Source organism: Athalia rosae, chromosome 2 (genome assembly GCF_917208135.1).
Source record: "Athalia rosae chromosome 2, iyAthRosa1.1, whole genome shotgun sequence".
Classification (NCBI taxonomy): Eukaryota; Metazoa; Arthropoda; class Insecta; order Hymenoptera; family Athaliidae; genus Athalia; species Athalia rosae.
Window position 1 is genome coordinate 6872503 of NC_064027.1, and position 20419 is coordinate 6892921.

The window sequence follows — 20419 nt, forward strand, 5'->3', positions numbered from 1 at the left end:
ATAGTAGTCGTTCCTCGTTTTTTTTACAAGTTAGCGATAAAATTCCCGGGCGCTCGCTGCCGGTTCACCGTTATTACGCACGTATCTGCGACAACGTTGAAAATCTTATGAGGTATGAAGGCTTTCGCGTATCAAGATTGGATCGGAAAAGCTCGTTCTCGCGACGTGGTCTCAATAATTTTAACGCCGATTCCATTAGTCAGGATTTGAGCTTTCGCAGCATTCCGAACGCTCGAAAATTTGGCGAAAAAAAAAAGAAACCAAATTTTACGCGAATATCGCGAAGCTCTCGTGCAGCGCGAAAGCGTCGATTATTAATGGCGAAGGGAAGCGGTAAGCGGCGCGATGGATGCTTTCGGATCGGAGGAATGCATTTTTTTCACCTCGTCGGTACGAAGGTGTGATAGGACGGTTTGGTTTTCTGATATCGTCAAAGAGAGACGATAGTGGCGCCGTTGATTCGAGCAGAGGACGCCGGGCGCCGCGAAGCTTCAGTCTCAACCGAAAGCTCGGCGCTCTTGGTTCGACGTCGGGTGCGACGCTATTTAATCTTTGCGCCGAACTGTCGTTATCTTCGACGCCAACGACGTAAAGGCGTCGCGACGCATGTTGATGGGAATTATCACGCGTACGAATCGCGCGTTTTAGCAAAATTTTGCCGCAACCGAATTCGCCCGAGATATAATAGGGGTAGAAAAGCTCGATCATTGAATAAAAAAAGCTCACCCCCCCAAAACAGTTTCCCACTTGTCCGCTAGTCTGGTTTGAGAAAAGTGTGATAACAATTGTCATGTATTCTTTGGATAATGATAATAATTTATAGAAAAAAAAAATATATATATATATATATATAGTCCCGATTCCCGATAGCCTGAATTTTTAACGCGCCGACTTAGCGATCGCACGTAATTTCACAGTGAAGGTAATTGCGGATGAACGGTATAAAAAAATATTGAAGAAAACGAGAAGAAAAAAATTAGTAATCATTCGCTCCGAGTGAAATTGATGTCACATGATAAACCACCCCCTGTATCATGAGATCGATAATTCGCCCTCGTAAGAATTGAATGTACGCACGATTGATACGGTGAAAAATTATAGATTTCAACTAATTAATCGATGAACTAATGGTAATATTCGTCTGTCCGTCGAAGACCATTGAAAATTCGGAGGAACTAAGACCGCTGAAAATTATCCAAAGCAGAGGAAGCGAATTGATAAATTCAAATACAAAAATAGATGAATAAATAAATAAAAGAATTTAAGCAATCAGTGATCATCCGAGTGGTTTGTTTGTACGAAAGTTCAAGTGTGTTTTTAGAATAAGAGAAAAAATTAAAATCCGCCAACCAATTGAGAGAGATCTGCAGTGATTTTATACAACCTTGCCCTCCGATACTGCTACCATCACTTTTCCGTGCAAAAAACGTAAAAAAAAATCTCGCAAAGAGGTTTACGGTAGAACGAAGCGTCGTTCAGTGTCCGTCGTTGTCGGAAGCTGCATGAACATGGACCTCGGAGAAGAGGAAACGGAAATTGGGGGAACCCAGCACGCACATCACCAGCACTACGCGACTTATGGGAAACACGGTAAGCTCGACCGACTAGCTATATCGTACATGACGTTGTTCAAGCGACGATACGAGCACGGAAGACGCGACTGCTCGCAAGCTCCGACCGTATTCGACGATGCTCGAGGGTGTTCGGAATTCTCTGATTTGGCCAATTAATTGACTCGCCGATTGAAACTTCTCGGAAGTTACTTCGCTGGTCGGCAACGGGCCGTCCGAAATTGGATCATCGCGTATCGCGTGATTCATTTTTCGCAAACCATCGCCTCGTTCCTTTTTCTTTCGCCGAGGACGAACGGTAATCAAGTTTGCGTGCTCCAATCAGCGCGGTCAAAGTGAGCTTTAAATTTGACACCGGTTTGAAAAGCTCTGGGGACGTTGAAATAATTGGCCGCACGCACGAGTAGCGAATTATACGTGCGTCCGACCGTACGACGAGTCGCACTACTGTGCGCCTTCGTACCGGCGTATCTGCCGCCGCGCCAACGGAGTCTGGAGAAAAGGGCTCTGCCACCCCGGAAAATTATTTTTTCATTCAGATATGTTAGCACAATGCTCCCGAACGATTCTCGTAAAGCCATTAATAATATCCATCGAACTCTCACAATCGCCTTATAGAATTCACACTGAAATACTCATTCATTCCGCCAGGTATTCCGAAGGTCTCGATGTGTACAAGGTACCTCGTACGAATCGCAATTATTATTCCATGGGATACCGGGCGACGGATCGTTTTTTCTCGTTTTTTTCCCTTTTTTTTTTTTATCAACCCATGTTGGCACTCTGTACGTTTATACGCTAACCGAATGATGACCTGATAAACGTTAAATGCGATATTACAAAAACCTTTTTTAAGCTTTCGACGAAATGATCAGACTGATGAAATTTGGGTGTACAATTCGTGACCAAAAATACCATTTTCGCGAAAAATGTGATACTATTCGTCACTTAATTGATACAGACCAAATTGGCTGGTAGAGAGTTGGACTTATATACCGTCTCTTTATTTGTGGATATCCGGTGAGAGACAAAGGGACAAGATTTAAGGAGAGAAATTTTCTCACGCCCTATAATTCGGGGGCGATTCATCGTCGCGAGAAGCTCAGAAGGTGGAATTGTCTCTCTCTCTGCAGAGTCTTCGACTGGATGAAAACCTCCGAAACGTGGAAAACCCCGCGCAAGGCGTAAAATAAATTCGGGATTTCGAGAAAAACGGTGAGCCGGCAGAATTGATCCGTATATACGCGGTGAGGTTCCGAGGAAAATTGCGGACCCTGTGAGCCGGTAGACAGGGTCAAATGAACTATTTGACAGGCAATTGAAACTGACGTCAAAATCGAGAGAAGTGGTCGATAAACCGATAAAGCAGCTTTATCAATCGAGCCAATTGGATTTATTTAATTTCAATATTCCGCCCACTTCAGACTAAAAACTCGTTTTTTTCTTCTTTCCCTCTCTCTCTCTCTTCCCACGTGAACGTACGTGTCTCGTATCCCCCGCTGCACAGCTGTGAATTCCTTTAGCTTTCTTTAGCAGCTCTCTCTTCGCCCCTCTCAATTTTTGGGAGCATTATAAGTTTTTTCCGGTCGCAACTTTCCTTATCTATTTTCTCTGGGATCTTTTCCTTTTCCTTTTTTTTTTTTTTGTCTCGCCACGTTTGCGCGGAGGCTCGTTTTGAAGAGAAAATTTAATATTGAACGTGTGTATATACGTATGACGCTCGGAGAGAACGACTACGAAGGATGAGAAGAAGTTAAATTGAGGCAGTCACTCGGAAGGGTCTGGGAAAACTTGACGCGGTCCTTTGACTTTCGACCCTCGCGATCCTCCTGGTCCTTGGTTCTTGATTCTTGGTACTTCATTCTCAACTCTCGTCCCTCACCCCCCTTCACCCCGTAGGTACGTCGCAAACTCACGGTTATCTATCGGTTTGTTCTCCATGCGGTGAACCGAACCGGGATCACGCACTTCAATAATCACTCGACCCACATTGTCAGTTACATTTTTTACACGCATCGCGAAATCGGGACAAAAACAAAAATACATGGAATAGAGCATGGGTTAGAACCAGTTGTAAAATACATCGCTCGATGTAACATCGACGGAAAAATTTGTTGTTGTTTTTTTCTTTTTTCAATTATATTCCCCATGGTCGTCATTTCGATTGTCGGGGGAGCGAAACGAGCGAAATTTTATAGCCATCGGATAAATATACATGTATCTGCGTATAGCTTTCTGCTAATTAAAGCAGATTTTTTAATTAGCTGGTAACGGCGTTCCGCCAGCTCGATGCAACTTCAATACTCGTATTACTGGGTCAATTTTATTCAAACGTTTTTGACGGTATATATTTTTAGCGCGAATTTTATGCACATGCAACGCATACGGGTAAAAAACATACGCGAGTTGAGTACCTGCTACTCCTCACAAGTTTGTGGCCGAATTATAAATCATCCGTCCGTAAAAAATCTTCGTTTCCACCAATTTATAATCCACGCTACCGTTTTACACATAGATTTGATACTTGGGTAGTTTTTCATTCGCATCTGATCGCAACGTTCGTAGCTATCTGTACGTATGACGGGAGACCGATGATAAAATAAAAACTCGGGAAAAAACAAGTATAAAATTGCAGCGAATTTTTGAAATGCTTTTCAATTCCATCGCGCAAATAGAAATCGAATGGAATTGAAATACAAGTGAGTTTATTTCTACGAGACGCCACCCCCCCCTCGCACGCCCGACGTGTTCCTTCTATACGCGGGCGCGGCGCGATGTTGAAAAAGTAACGCGGTTACAGTCGCACGCCTCAAAAGCTTTTCCGAAGCTAAAGCTACTCGTAAGTGAAAGCATCTGATCGCGGGGTGCACACGTGTCATCCATTCGTCTTGCTAGCGTAGATAGAAAAACAGACGGGAACGTGGCGAACCAGACCACAAAATCTTTTGTTTTATCTCACGTGCTATATTATATACACATACGTGTAACTAATTCTATAGCTAAGACATACGTTCGGCTTTCGACACGTGTATTTATTGCTTTCGACCGTTTTCGTAAATAACAAGATCTCGTATAAATGGGACGTGGGATTGATTTTGGAAGATCCGAATAAATAAATACATAAATTCGCCTGTAATCTCCTACACGGTTTGTCGACGAGACGAAATTATGGAAAAAGGAGAGAAAGAGAGCGAGCGATGAAAAAAATGAATTATACGATTCTGATAAATATGATATGATTTAATTTCCGATCGTGAAATCGTCGTCAGCCCAGACGATTACATTTGTCGTATAGATTAGCAAGCTCGGTCCAATACAAGGCAGATTTATATATATATATATACCTATAGCTCGTGTGATCGACTAGTAAGAAATTGCTTTCGTAAGCAGCTATAGATATAATCCACGTATAGTATTGAATTTGCAATTCAAGAAATGTATATCTGTACCGAGCTTCGTCGGAGAAAATCATTTAATTTCGTTAAACCCGCGAACTCTACGGAAAACTCGTACCTCTGTACCTACACCGGATTCATATCGGATCGGTTCCGTTACCTGGGGCGATACCGTGGTCGATAATTTTTCCATCAAATATCACGTTGATTGAAAATTTTCGCCATTTACGGACAATGAATGAAAAATAATTGCCCTATCCATTAGAGAATTAATATCCGCTATCTTTTTCACTGTGGAGTTATTGAAAACGCGACGAAAGGAGAAGAAAAAAAAAAAAAAAAAAAACAAATAGGAAAAAAGAACTCTCCAATAAAAACGAAGCAAGGCTGAGAGGATAAAATCTAGGATTGCCCCATTTTTTTTCAACCGCAAGTTCAAATATTAAAATGGGTCTGATAATTCTTTTTCCGTTTATCTTTCGCTCGTCCCCTTATTTATTCCAAGTATAGGTATAACTAGCCGAGTTTCGTCATCGTGCAGCTTTATGAAAACAATTATTCGATGAGAGAATATAAAATGTAGAAGGAGCTTGCAGATTGAAGTGTAAATTGCTAGTAGCTGCTTTGAATGTAAGAGTTATGTGTCTGACGTATGCTGCGGTACATAGAAAGTAGGTACTTTATGCAGATGCGAGTACTGTGTTCTCTCGTTCCAATTGTCACAGTGGTTGAAACTTTACACTTACGCGGGAGGTGGTGAAAAAGCGTGATCAAATAAAATAAATAAATATAAATAAATTTCCAACTTTGACCGCGAGTAATCCGGTTGTAGACGACTATATGTGAGCGTTGCAGTTCCGAGAGGAGCTTCGGGGGGGTACGGTACAGTCGCTACCGCTGCAGGGAACAAACCTGCAACTCCTCGGGGAATCTCTAACAGCATTGTCACGTCCGTTCGTTCGTCCATCATTCAGTTTGGCCAAATGTCCCTTGACGTCGAAACCCACCGCACACGTTCGAACTTCCTTATTTTTAGTCGCTGTTTTTATTTTATTTTGTTTTGTTTTGTTTTTTCAAAGTCGTCATTCATTGATCAATTTTCATTTCGCACCCACTTTGTAATTCGATCTGGCTCGGTGAAAGAGGGGAACGTATGTTACAAAAAAAACGAAAAAAAAAAAAATATTCTTGCGAGATGTAAAAAGCTCCGCCACCGGCTGCTGTTGGACTTTCTGATTCGGAAAAATTATTCAAAGAAGTTCCATTCCTTCTTCTACCCTTCTTCTGTTTCTGTATCAATCATCTGCTGTATACAGTAGACGATCGAGGAGAATTTTTCGAACTCCTGCGTTGAATTTACGGTTGGGTAGAGTGATTTTTCATCTTTTTTTTCTTTTAGTTTTTTTTCTTCCGATTCCAATTTTTTTGATTTTGTTTCAAACACTTGACACGAGGACCGGTTTGATATCGGGTACTTCGGTATGTCGTATGCCTGAGGAATCGATCGATACCAGTGCGCTGCCCCCGATGATATGTATATTTTATTTGCGAGATAAAACCAAAAAAAAAAAATGAAAAAAAAATGAAAAGAAGAGGAAAAAAAGTTTGCCAACTTTCGGAGAAAATACTGCGTAGTAAAGAAACACAGCTAATTGGATTTTTCTTGTAACTTGGAATTGCAAATAAATCACTCGGATCTCGAATAACGCGGTGGAGAAAATAAATAATATTCAAAGAAATTGATTCGATGTATTATACGGAATTGTTTGAAATTTCATTTCGCTGACAAATGAACAATTGCCATGGCTCGGAAATTATTCATAACACGTTCTGACGTTCTCAGGCAAATTTTTCCTCGGGTATTGCAAAATTGATAATAAGGTTTTTCTCCTCCGAGGATCGGATGTCGATTCTTTCTACTCGGTAATCTAAGAAGTACACATCGAAGATTATATGATCCGTTGATTGATCGATGTGGACGTACTTCGGTACATTCGTTCGTCTGGATATTACTTGAAATTGTGAAGCGAACGATCATGTTTATTCATGACGCTATGCATAATATATTATACAATATGCCGATAATTATTTAAAGTATACGTAGATATTGTAATACACCGAGTGGCAAAAGGTTAAATCGACCTCTAAAGTTTAGAAATATTTTAACAGTTTGTTAGAAAATTTATTCTCATGAATAAAATATGGAGTAAACATAATATTCCGAATAATACTCCACCCCGAGTTATAAGCTGGCCGAATGGTTCTGGTATACAATTTTCGTGCCTGGGTTCCGTGTATGTTTGCCCTGAGCACACAAACTGTGGGGATATGAGTATACGCGAGAAATGAAAAAAATAAACGTATAAATAAAAAATATTCGACAAAACGTTAAAATAAAAAAAATCACTAGGTCGGTGACGTAAAACGTATCAATCGCGAAGACAGGGGTATCACGGAATAGATCGGTATCGCGAAATACGACGGATCGAACGCGCAATTTTTCAGTTCTACGTGCTTTCGAATTTCGCGATACTTTTAGATTAAGGATGAAACGAACGAAGAACGAAATCGAGACACTACGCCGGAGCTGGTCTACTGCGACACTCGAAGGGTTGATTGGAATGGGATTGTAGAACGTCTTTATTAGTTTTTCTATACAGAAGAACGACTGACTCTCTCTCTCTATACGTCTCTCTATACTCTCCGGGGAAACGGTCCAGAAGAAATACAGGGATGGGAAAAAAAAAAAGGATCGGGGATAGTGAAAAAATACAATGAGGGGGATAGAAAAAGAGGAAAAAAATAGATCCGGCCGGAAGTGATCAACTGGGCCGTCTGGGTTTGGTATCAAAGACCGAAGTCTATACCGCTCTACGAAAAGCAAACATGTCCGGAAGGTTCGCGAACTTCATTCGGGGCTTTTTTCAAGGGCCATTCAATGCCTGAAACGAGAAAATATAGCTCGGGTGACGTCTCGCTTACGAAAATCTGATTGTGAGTAAAACTCCAGCTAAGCTGCTGTGACGGGTAGGCCTACTCGATTGGACATACCTCAGTTGAGAAAAAAAAGTGACTTGTTATAGATGTATAGTGTGCATTATTTCGCCGTGTATAACGGGACTTTCAATTTCGTTCATTTGATGGATTTCAAAATTTCGACAAATATTTGTTCAAAATGTCGGAAAAAAGTCCACGGTGTAGATGAAAATGTAACAACGGAATTTTCGTTTCGATGACATAATTGATTTCGGCGTTGACATTTCAGGGGGGGGGGGGGGGGGGGGGAAATAAACTGCTCTTCTTTTTTCGACGCCTTAAAAAAAAAAAAACTAAATTCGAACAAAACAAAAAAACAAATCATCATATTTCCGACGAACGGGTGTAAATCGAAAGGATAATGCCACTCTTCGTCGGATGAAGCTAGAGTAGCGGCGAGGGGGTTGAGGATAATTTATTTATGAGACAGAACAAGCGATACAGAGCACTTCTTGCCGTGCGATCGGTAAGGTACCAACCTCTAGACACACTTCGTTAAGTTTCTCGTCAACTGGAACCCTGCCAACTACTTCAGATGTAACAGTTTGACTTTGGGATCGTCGTCGGGGTTTTGTTAACAAATGATAATCTTGACGTAGAGTTACTCCGCCCATCTCTCTCCCTCCTCTCTTTTCTATCCGTTTGTGTACTCAGAGACGCGAAAGCTCCAAACCACCGTGTGAACCGTGCACACGGTGTGCGTCGAACCTCGAGGAAAAATGGGGGAGGAAAAGGTTGAAGGTAGACAGCGCGTTCGCGGAAGTTGAAACCGCATGTATGTACAGACGATAGTGGTACAGGTACGTAAACCATCTCTCTGGATACCTCACATATCCCGTTGACTCTGTAACCTCGCGAGCGATTCCGCGCACATCATCGTGCCACCACCCCCCCGCTTCGGAGTTGTATTGTGACATCTGGTAATAATACCGGCTTGCATGAGATGTGGTCACCGTAACGATAAGCAAACGGGGTATGTCCATCCACCGTAGCACGTGTTTTGCGGCTACCGCTCGGCCCCTTCCTCCCTCCCCGCTTTTTACCGTCACACCTAATACGTACGAGGAGATTCACTCAATTAGCAGTCGGTGTTAGCGCCGGAGTTACGAACACCTGTCCGATTAATTATCGCGTCACGAATCCTGACGTCTCGGTGTTTCAGCGCAGTTCTCGCCAAGGTGAACGCATTATACTTTTATACCGCATCGTCCTTGCTCGTGAAAAAAATATTACCACGAATCAATGTACCCGGATAATACGGTGTATTTCATTTTCTGACATTGGACATGAAAATTGGTTTGAGTTTCAATTAAAAGTTAGCACAAACGAGTTTGTTGAACAAAAGTTTATCGGTGGTTGTTTCGTTCTTGGTTTTCCATTTTTTTTTATATATACACCAACTACAGTGCTGTCGGCGACAGTTGTGATGATTCTTTCTCCATTCTTGTTTTTTCTTCATAATAAGCCACCAAAGTATCCTGACGGATGATAGCGATCGGTTCAACCCCCTCAACTGCTTCCTTCAAACATGAGATCGACCGTCACCATTCATTGGGTTGAAATGTTGACAAGGCTGTATTTTGTGCGAACAACCACAGAGGCACATTAGTATTTTTGAATGATATTGAAATAGATGTAAATCCGAAGGGAAGAGAGGTTGATTTTTGGCTCGAAAACTGCAAAAATCTCAAAAGCTGTACCTTTGATTTTGTTCGAATTTCAGGCCGGAATACGACTTTTTTTGGGTAAAAAAAAAAATTCTATATTCTACAAGTCTTATGTATTTTGATCTCAGGAATCCGAATCCGTTGAGTAAATTAAGCTAGGAATTTTTCCCACCAAAATATCCTTAATGTTTCACTTTTTGGATCGATAAATTGGCGATAACTCGATCAATTTCATAGATTCATCGATTTAACTTGTGAATTCAGATTTCTGATTTTTGGATTTCCAATTATGGTCCAAAATTTTTTATTTTTTAAAATTGATTGTATGGTATCGCGATGCAAAGGAAGAAAAATTTATTTGGAATTTTTTTTTTTTCGATGTACACTCGGTGCCTCTGTTTCTGTACTAAAGGCCTTAAGCTTCAGTATGGCCTCATGGACAGAAATGAACTCGCTGGGTATACTCTGAACTATAAAATGGTTTGCGGTTGCATAGAATTCGCAGAAAAGCCGCAAAGGGATGCCGCCGATCAGGTGAATCAAAGGCGTGATTTATGAGGTGTGAACAAGATTTTTATCAGGTGATGACAGCTCGTCTGACACCTGCTAACAATAGGAGCAAGTGAAAAATAAGGACTGTGATTTCACACCTCATCATCTATTAAAAAGCCATAAATTATGTTTATCATCTGGCACGTGCCGCCAATCGGAATTCCCGAGGCACGTGTCAAAATAGGAAGTCGCATGGGGGACGCGAACTTCTCTCTGATTGGGTGAGCCGGAGCTTGCCACCGAACTCCGCGCGGACTGCATTTGCCCAATGATTTTTACATATGGATTTTGGTGCGAGAAAGCTCAGCGTGGTGGGAGCGAAAGACGCGAGGCGATACGCCGCGAAGCGGTAGAAAGACGAACGAGATAGAGAGCGCTCGGGTCCAGCCCGCTAAAATATGAAATCTCGGGCTACGTAACCCGCCATCACGTTTCCCGTCGTACCTCGAGAACGAATGATCGGAATTTGATGATGCATTGAAATTTTGAATACGTGATTTCGTGGCCATGGATTTTATTCATAAATTAGGTTCGTAGCTGAAAATGATCTACGGATTCGTGTTCCTGAGACCGATACGCGTTACAAGGTGTCATACGATCGATTTTGAAATACTTCATTTTTGACCTAAAATCAATATTTTTTCCACTTATTTTCTCCAGTTATTTTTTCGTATGGTATTTTTATATATATTGATCTCAGAAATCCGGATTCCCAAGTCAAATTAATCTATCTGCAAAAATGACCGAGTTATCCCCATTTTTTCGCATTTTTTACCATAAAAATTGAGATATCTCGAAGGGAAAAAATCGTAGCTCAATTTGGACAACGGATTCGTGATCCTGAGGTCAAAATGCATCACAATAGCATATAAAATGGAATATTACCCCGTTGGATATTTTCGATTTTTGGGCCAAAAATTAAGTATTTTTAAAATCAATTGTATGACACTTTTCTTACGTATTTTGACCTCAGAAATCCAAATCTGAAAGAAAAATTGATCTATCTCTAAAATTCACCGAGTTATCGCCAATTTTCAGCTTTTTGGGGTCAAAAATAAAAAATTGATTTTTTAGTCTATATCAATGTAATTTGAGCTCAGGAATCTGAATCCGAAAGAAAAATTGATCTATCTGCAAAAATGACTGAGTTATTCCCATTTTTTTGCATTTTTTGGCATAAATTCGAGGATATCTTGAAAGGAAAAAATCGTAGCTCAATTTGGACAACGGATTCGTGTTCCTGAGGTCAAAATACATAAGAAAAGTGCCATACGATCAATTTTAAAAAATAAAAAATTTTGGTCAAAATTTGAGATTTTTCCAAGGGGTACCCCTTACGATTTTTTCAAATTTTGACCAAAAATTTTTATTTTTTAAAATTGATCGTATGGCACTTTTCTTACGTATTTTGACCTCAGGAACACGAATCCGTTGTCCAAATTGAGCTACGATTTTTTCCCTTCGAGATATCCTCGAATTTATGCCAAAAAATGCGAAAAATTGGCGATAACTCGATCATTTTTCAAGATAGCTCAATTTTTCTTCCGGATTCGGATTCATGAGCTCAAATTACATTAAGATAGACTAAAAAATCGGTTTTTTATTTTTGACCCCAAAAAGGTGAAAATTGGCGATAACTCGGTCAATTTTAGAGATAGATCAATTTTTCTTTCAGATTTGGATTCCTGGGGTCAAAATACGTCAGAAAAGTGCCATACAGTCGATTTTCAAAATACTTAAGTTTCGGCCCAAAAATCGAAAATATCCAACGGGGTAATATTCCATTTTTCATGCTATTATGATGTATTTTGACCTCAGGAATCCGAATTCACCAGTTAAATTGATCAATTTATGATATTGATCGAGTTATCGCCAATTTATCGATCCAAAAAGTGAAACATTGAGGATATTTTGGTGGGAAAAATTCCTAGCCTTATTTACTTAACGGATTCGTATTCCTGGAGTCAAAATACATCAGAAAAGTGTCCTGCAATCGAATTTAAAAATACTCCATCTTCGGCTAAAAAATCCAGAACATTCAAAGGGTTTCCTTCTTCTCTTTCCACTATTCCCCCTTTCTTCGTTCGATTTTAGAAAAAAATTCTTCGCACACAACTATGGTGGTTATTTTCCTAATTGACTGATAAAAAATACAGGTACACACACGCTCGGATTCTTGACGTACTTTTATTGGACCGGTATGATTGAAGGCAAATTCATTGACGAGAAAATTGTTCACGAGGAGTAATTAATTGAAATGTCTGGACACCTCACCTTACATTACCGTGTACCTTAGGTGTCAGTTATCTGCACAGCATCGTTTATTTTGCTTAGTTTTCTCTTGTGAAATTATTCCAGGGATAAATCAGACTAGGGGTGTAGGTCATGCAGATCCTAAAAATATATTGCCGGGGGTTAATTTCACGAATAGTTAACAACTAATTAATAGTTAACAGGTGATTTGATTGGCGGATATTGACATCCGGTGAAAGGATCTTCTGCCTATAATCAGTACGGTGAAAACTTTAGGCAAACTTTGAACTTGAAACTAAGCAAAGTCTAAACTGTCAGACTCCGCGCGTTCGGATGTATATCTTGCGAACGTACTTCTCGTACATCTCCAGAGGTATGGCGCTCAATATGTACGCGAAAAAAACCAAGAATAAAAAACCGCGGCGGTACACACGGATTGAAAATCACTATAAAATGCATCGAAAAGTTTCAGAGCTGCAATAGGAATTTCCTACCTATACGTACGTACCCTACGTAGAGCGGAGAGTATAAAGACGTACAAGGAATAAAAAGGAATCCATAGCGGAACATTGGCTCTGCGCAGGGATTTTTATAAAGAATACGTTTATCTACAGCGAACTGAAAATGGTCAGCCTAGAGACGCGCTGATGCGAGGAAAATCTTTGACCCAGAAAATTCGAAAATGATTGACGCCGGTAGCTGCTGCTGCCGCTGCCGCTCCTCCTATACCTCTCGCATATGCAATAGCAGTGGGAAAATCAAGTGTGCGGTACGTCGATATTACCTAGGAACCTTCGGTAATAGTCGTGCAACGCGGCGGCAGTTTCGGTTAATGCACTCCTTATCATATGTAGTATGCATTTGGTGCATTCACCTGCATTATTTTTCACCGTATTCCGCCTTTTACTCCGTCCAACCGAGCGGACGCGATCCGATGATTGAGATAATACGTCAGTTTTTTATCGGAGTACTGTCTTCAGGACGGAACTCGGAATTCGGAGCGTTTCGTAGCCCGATCGATACGATTCACTTCCAGCTCAAGATTTATCTTCGCACCGTCCTCATTATTTGGAATCGGCAATACCCTATCGCGTCGGCTGCATATCGATGTAGTACAGATCGTTTGGATACGGTGGATATAAATCCAACTAGAAATATGAATGTAACCGAAGCTTACGTACCTACCCTATACCTTATTATGGGAGTAACTACTGCAGTTTATGTACCGAGAAGATCGTTATCTATCAGGTATAGCTGGCAGTGAAAATGGCGGGGGCAGGAAGTTGTGTTTGAATATTATCGACATTTCTGTCGATTGAGCTTTAGCTGTCTGCGGCGAAACGAGGATACATCCTTACCCTGCCGTCTCCTTTTGCCGCTGCTACCGCTTTTGCTGCTGCACAGTGAGGAAGGTTACTTTCCCCTACCTATATGTACGTTTTGTACCTATATGTGTGTACGTATATTTCTGATAAGAAAATAGCCAGAGGCCTTATTGCTCCGGTATAGTTAAGATCACGCCTGCTACCCTACCGGAAAGTTTCGCAAAATTTTATTCGTTCGAGAAACCGCAGTGGCAAAATATGAGACGGTTTTCATCTACTTACCTTATCATATCTATTCGCGTACCGCATTTCTGCCTGCTTCACTGATATGTTCGAATAATCGGATTAAAATTCGTGTTCGTTTTGTTCAACTCGTACAATTTCCTCCGTTTTTTGCACGGGTAGCAGGCGAATTAGAAGGAAGTAAAAGCTAGGAAATTAGCGGAGCTGGGTGGAAAAAAAAAAAAAAAGAAGTAGGGTGAAGAAAAGTAGGAGCTGTGGTCGGCGCAGATGCACGTGGATACCTTTGCTAAAAACTCCGAATTCTAAATCCGACAAAAAATGAGATGCTTCGCAAGAACGCTCGAAATGAATAGATTCGATAAAGAGACCGGGGGGTGGGGTGCGTCGGCTGCTCAAGTTTATAATCTTGGAGAAGAAAAGATGCTTTTAAAAAATAAAATCTTAGCTTTTGCATATAAAACGTATGATGCACCCGTTTTGAATGCTAATGCATGAATTTACAAGTAGGAGACTTATTTTGGGAAGGTGGATTTGAAAAGAAGAAAGAAAAAAAATAATTCAAATGGTTTGAAGGAAACGCGATATTATTTCTTCAAACACGCTCCGCGGCTTTGAATCCTCCAGCTTTTTCGTTCGCTGAATTTCTAAGAAAACGAGAGCCTCGATTCATTCCGAATTTCCGACGTTTATATTGTAATAATTGTTTTTTCACCAGCAAATATCCGAGCCTCACATTACAGCAAAGCTGGCGAGAGCGCAATTTCCGGTCGCAGGGCTTAAGTCTTCATAGGATCCCCGCGTTTCGTTTGAGGAACCGATCTGTCCGAGTACTTTGCGATCTCCGACGGAGGTATCGAAAATCCGTGTATTAAGTTAAACGCTTATTATTCCTAATTTATTTGTATAGTTGGGAGGAAAAAGAAAAATCTCACTCTATTTCGACAAGTGAACGTGAGTGCAGTTTGAAATAAAATTCTCTCGCTAAATTAGGTCGAGCAGTTGAGTGAAATTGAACAATTACTTGAGCTCGAAATGCAGGCGAATTGAGCGACGCCATGGCAGTTTATCGCCTCTACACGGTTGTACGTGTGTATGCGTGCGTATACAAATGTGAAGTTGTTTGAAAAAACTAAACACGTTCGAACGAACCACATTGAACCATCGCGTTCCACATAAGACGCGGTGGTACCGCTGCGTATAATGGAGATCTATAGATCTCCATGGTACAGATACGGTATTCTAATTAATCCCTGATAAGATTGATCGCGTTAATCAGAAACGATCCGTTGATGTGGCCGCTAATGGAGATCTATGAGGGATCCTTCCAGTCCTGTGTAACGTCAAAGCCGGCGGCTCAATAGCAACGAAGTAATCAACTTTAATTACCTAATCGAAGAGCCGGGCGATAGATACATATAAAGGGACTCGCGAAATTGGTTTTTTCTCGGTGTACCTTGTACAGCTGCAACGAGGATTACATCTCATTGTTTCGTATTGTGTAGAAAAATTTCTTATTTGCATAATTGAACGGATTTATAGAAATGCGACGAAACTTGAATTCGTATTGCCGCCGGTGCAGCAAGTGGAACTTTGGCACTTATTCGCGCTAATGGTTTCCTGTCCGCAATCGGCTCACATTCTCTCCGGTCCGTTTTCGCGGTTGTGGTTTAGTGACATTTGCAGATGCGTGAGCCGAGCGGAGCGGTGATTGGATCCAAACCGCAGAATCTCGCGTCGGCTGTGTACCACATTCGAACTATAGACTCACAGTTTCGGAACGGCGAACCGTTAACGTGTGCGTATAACGTACAAACGTTGCTACCGTTGCAGTATTAGGATCCCCAGCCCTTTGCGAATCGTATACTCGCGCAGAAGCACGTGACGCGCAAAATGGTTACCAAACTCTGGCGGAAACCGGGAAAAGGTAACACCGGGATACCGGGCTCTGGAGAAACGGGAATAGCTGACCACCATCGATTCGTGCAACCGAACGACCGCCATACGCGATAGCGCGAAACTATGCCCACCTACCTAACCCGTTCTCCCCTGCAACATCCGAGTTTTCTCTTTCGCCTCCGAATATCTCGCAGCTTATATCCCTGTAAAATGGAATTAGGTGTATACGCGTGCTTTTACCCGAAATTGACTACCTAATTCCACGCGGTATACGTTTACGTATACCGACCCATTTACCCTGTATCTTCATCGCATTGTTATCCACGAAGAAATGCGACGCTCGAAATGGTGCAACGTAGTGAAGACAATTTTTCTCTGATTTTCCGAAAAATTAGGATTTCCGAAATTACAATTCTTACCACGTCCAATTGGGGATGGCATATTTTTACCACTCGTTAATTTCATGATTATACGTTACATCAAGAGCATCGAATTTTTCTGTTCTATCCTTTTTTTCTCGTTGTTCTACGGATTCTGAGAAACCCGCAAGCGCGTTTTCATTAATTAAACGAGTGCTAATGAGCGAATTTTCTTACGTAACGAGTAATCACATAATCGAGACTGCTGCAGGGGGTTGTACCTATACGTACGTACGTACGTACATACCTATATGCATATAAAGCACGCGATTAATTATCGTGATAATATTCTCTTTAACAGGCACTCGCGCCAGCGATGTGGAATTTAATGATTAGAACATTTATTTATACATTTAGTTTGGCGGAAGGCCCCAATATTTCCTAGTGTATCTACATACATGTAACACCCGTACACCGCTCGCACAATTGAATTGTGGAAATGATATAGAAACGATCAAATAATAATACCTACGTACGCACACAGATGCATCGAAAGCATTATTATATTCGCAGGTAAAATTCTCACCGTTTACGATGTTCAATCACGAATTAACATCGTCAAAATTTCTCTATAACGTATAAACACGATATAATAACGTAATTGCAATAAACCGAATTAACGATTCGGGATTACGACGCGGTAATATACCTGATCCCCGATTCTCAAATACAATAATACGGATTCTGAATACACATGTATACCGGCACAACGCCCCGATAAATTCAACCCCCACGTACAATTTCCTTCTTCGATTTTGTCCAGGATATAAATCGAAGGAGAAGAAGCTTTTTTTTTTTCTCTCCCATCACCGTTGTATTTTGCGTGCGATGCACCCACGTCGGAGGGTCAATCTCCGCTTGCAGCATTGTGTTGCGTTAATACACATTGCGTATCCGTGTCCGTTCATATCTATTTTCGCCTCGTGTTGTTTACCCTGACGACCGTTACCAGGGAAAGAATTTTCCTCCCTCAAGTAACGCGAAACCCCACAAAGAAGAATCTCCCTCTCCCCTTCTCTCCTTCTCTCCTTTTCCAGTACGGTTTGGCCAGTCCTTTTTTCCCGAGACGTATCGTCGTCGGCTTTATTGCTACCCCCAATCAATTACAAGATTGAAGTCGGCCTTGAGAAATCGATAATACTCCAATTTTTTTCGTCAGTTGTATTCTTTGCGGCGATCAGCGAGGAGTGGCCGTAATTCGTATATCTGGCGATCGTCGCTACTTCTCTCCCAGTGTAGCGAATTCGAGGAGATCTTCTCTCTCCCATTTGTTCACCATTTATCAGGTGGCGATACGTTTGGCGCGGTTCTCGTGTCGGAAAGTCAAAACAAACGAAAGTGAATTTTTCACTGTCGTCCCGACTCCACTGTGCAACGATAAATTGTCGTACCGATGCAGTTTCCGCAGGTGTGTTAGGCTATCGAATTTCACCAACGGATTTACATAACACCTCCTATATACGCCGCCGAACAAAACCAACCCCCGCATCACGTTTATTCTCGTAGACTCGCATACATTATACGAGGAGATAACTTTTACTCTCCGCTGCTGTGATTCATTGCAACATCTTTTAGAGTCTAGTAGACTATTAAAATAGATAATCACCTAACCCGAATTATACCCTGTAGCTACAAGTGGCGCGGTGCTTGCCAAAGTCACGTGTGTTGTTGCACTGCCCGCAAACATCTGTCCGCTGCATAATATACGTTACACGGGAAATGGTTCAAATCCTGCAGTTTCGAGTGATGCAGTATAAGTGATGAAAAAATTATTAGGAGCGGTCGGGCGTCTGAGGAAAACTTTTTTTCATCGACTGATCAAATCCCGAAGATTTATCGGTACGCGACACGCACATCGTCCGAAGTCAAGGGGATACCTCAAAAAATACACTCGATCAATCAATCGATCGGTCGATCGATCCGTCAATTAATTTGTTGGCTTCATCTATTTTATTTATTTCTGTGTTATTTCGTTCCCCCGATAAGTCTACGTTTTCATAGCCAGACACTACGTTGACTGACAGCTCTCATCCGCCATAACTAATGCGTACGTGTAGGTATATGCGGCCACGTAAAAGCTCCGACGGTGTCCAAAGGACTTCAGTCACATTTGACCCCTCTCGATACGTATAGTGTACCTGGAATTGAATCGAATGATAGATAGAATAAAACGAAAAAAGATATAAATCCAAAAAAATAACTTCGACACAGACGTGAAGAGTCTGAATACCGCGAATAGTCGTAATTAACGTGAGTACCCGTTGAATTTTTTCTCTTTTCACCTCAACTGTAGTACTACACCCCATACAGGTATCTGTGTGTATACGCTATGCACGGAGTATATTTATGTATTATTCGGTCGATGTTAACCGTGAATAAAATAAAATTCTGAGTTAACTCCGCAGATACCGGTAAATGGCGGTTGTACGAAGGTTTTAAACCCAAAAAAAAAAAATATATAATCGAGCCGAAGCGCGAATTACTAGTATTTTTTTCTAATTTTTCCTAATTTTTCCGATTCCTGCTTTTTTGAAGGAGCTTGCGAATAATGGAGAATTTCGACGATATGTGCGGACGATTTTTCGGTTCCGTTTTTAAATAGAAACCACGCGTATAGTGAACGCGGCGACGCGTGTTGTGCAAGTCGTGGAGCTTTTATTCTCCACGAACTGGCGCTGTCGCATGCGTTTCCCTCGCGTATGTATCACGATTCGTGTGACACGGTAGCTGCAGGAGAAAAACTGAACGTCTCCCCCGCGTATTTCCATTTATATCCACACCGGGTGATACGAACGTGTAAAACCGGAGGTGGCGATGCCGACGGATTTTACGAAAGCCCCACCAACCACCCAACCAATCAACGGACTGCCCATACTTAGAATATCGCAAGACTAAAACTTTGAACAATTTCTTTTTTTTTTTCTTCTATTCTACACTCTCCTATTCTCCGGTTAATTGATTTATTCTCTCTTTTTTCCTTCTCTGTCCCTGTTCAGCAAACATCGAGTAGTATACTGCATCTTGTGCTACTCTTCGCACGAACGTAGAAATTTTTCTTCTTTATTTTCAATGAATCCGCAAAAATGTGTGACAAAAAAGGGAGGAAGGGAGGATTTATAATACTCTCCAAATTGCACCGAGCTTCTTTAATTATGGGCCGCAGTAATAATTAATTTGCGTATCTCCAAAATTGCAGCTGTAAATCAAGCGGTAACGTATTTTATGCTTGAAATCGCTCTGCAAAAACTGAAGTTGAAGCTGATATTTCAGCAAAGCTGCTTAATTAAACGGTGAATTATCGACCTTATAGCAATTTTCAGCAAGAATTAAATTTTTTTTTTTATTACCGTGCGTACGAAAAGGTGGAAGTAAACTGTGGACATCTGTGAGAAAATTTTCCTTCAGCGTGACCTGAATTCTGCCGTCATATAAAATCGAAAACAAAGGAAACTGTTTCCTCGGTTATACGGAACGTTCGGAATCAAATATTTCCGTTTCTAGATGAACCGAAATCAATTGTACCTCTCTTTTAGAAAAGGAAAACATCCTTTATCTTCACGCCTCGATGCGCCTGAGAGACATTGGAAACAATTTACTCTCGTCACCTTAAGATCCCACCGGAAAGTTGTCTCGTAACTAGATAGGTCTGGGTGGTAGGCATTCGCGGGACTTCAATGAGATTCAGGGACGATTGTTCTTCGATGTGGTCAACTACGGTTGTCGAGGATCGCGACGATTCCTCTCCAAAACTTGATTAATTCACTCCGGAATCCCACGTTGAACTGATATCGTCCCAATCTTGTAAAATCCCGAAATCATTTACCAACTTCTTCCCTCTGGACTTTTGGAGTAAAAAAGAGAAGATGAACTTCACTCGATATAAAATTATCTTTATAACAGGGTTGTTAATATTATACGAGCGATAGAAGTTCTCTTGCATGCCTTGGGTATCGGGTCGTTCCCAAAACACCACGGGCATCGCGGCATCGTGACTGGGAGATCTTCAGGGATTTAATAAACTCGCCCTTCGAAGCAACTTTGATGTAGATCCTCGTCTAACCC

At 41.3% G+C, this 20419-nt stretch overlaps 1 protein-coding gene across 3 annotated transcripts in view; it reads left to right on the plus strand.

The window, feature by feature from the left end:
* The first annotated feature begins 478 nt into the window (after nt 1-478).
* The window catches only part of LOC105684655 (KH domain-containing, RNA-binding, signal transduction-associated protein 2), a 129911-nt gene continuing 109970 nt past the window's right edge, over nt 479-20419 (plus strand). For all 3 annotated transcript variants that reach the window (XM_020851497.2, XM_020851494.2, XM_012398192.3), the window contains exon 1: nt 479-1590. In XM_020851497.2, coding sequence (XP_020707156.1) covers nt 1503-1590 — 88 coding nt within the window. In that variant the 5' untranslated portion in view covers nt 479-1502. The remainder of the gene's footprint in view (nt 1591-20419) is intronic.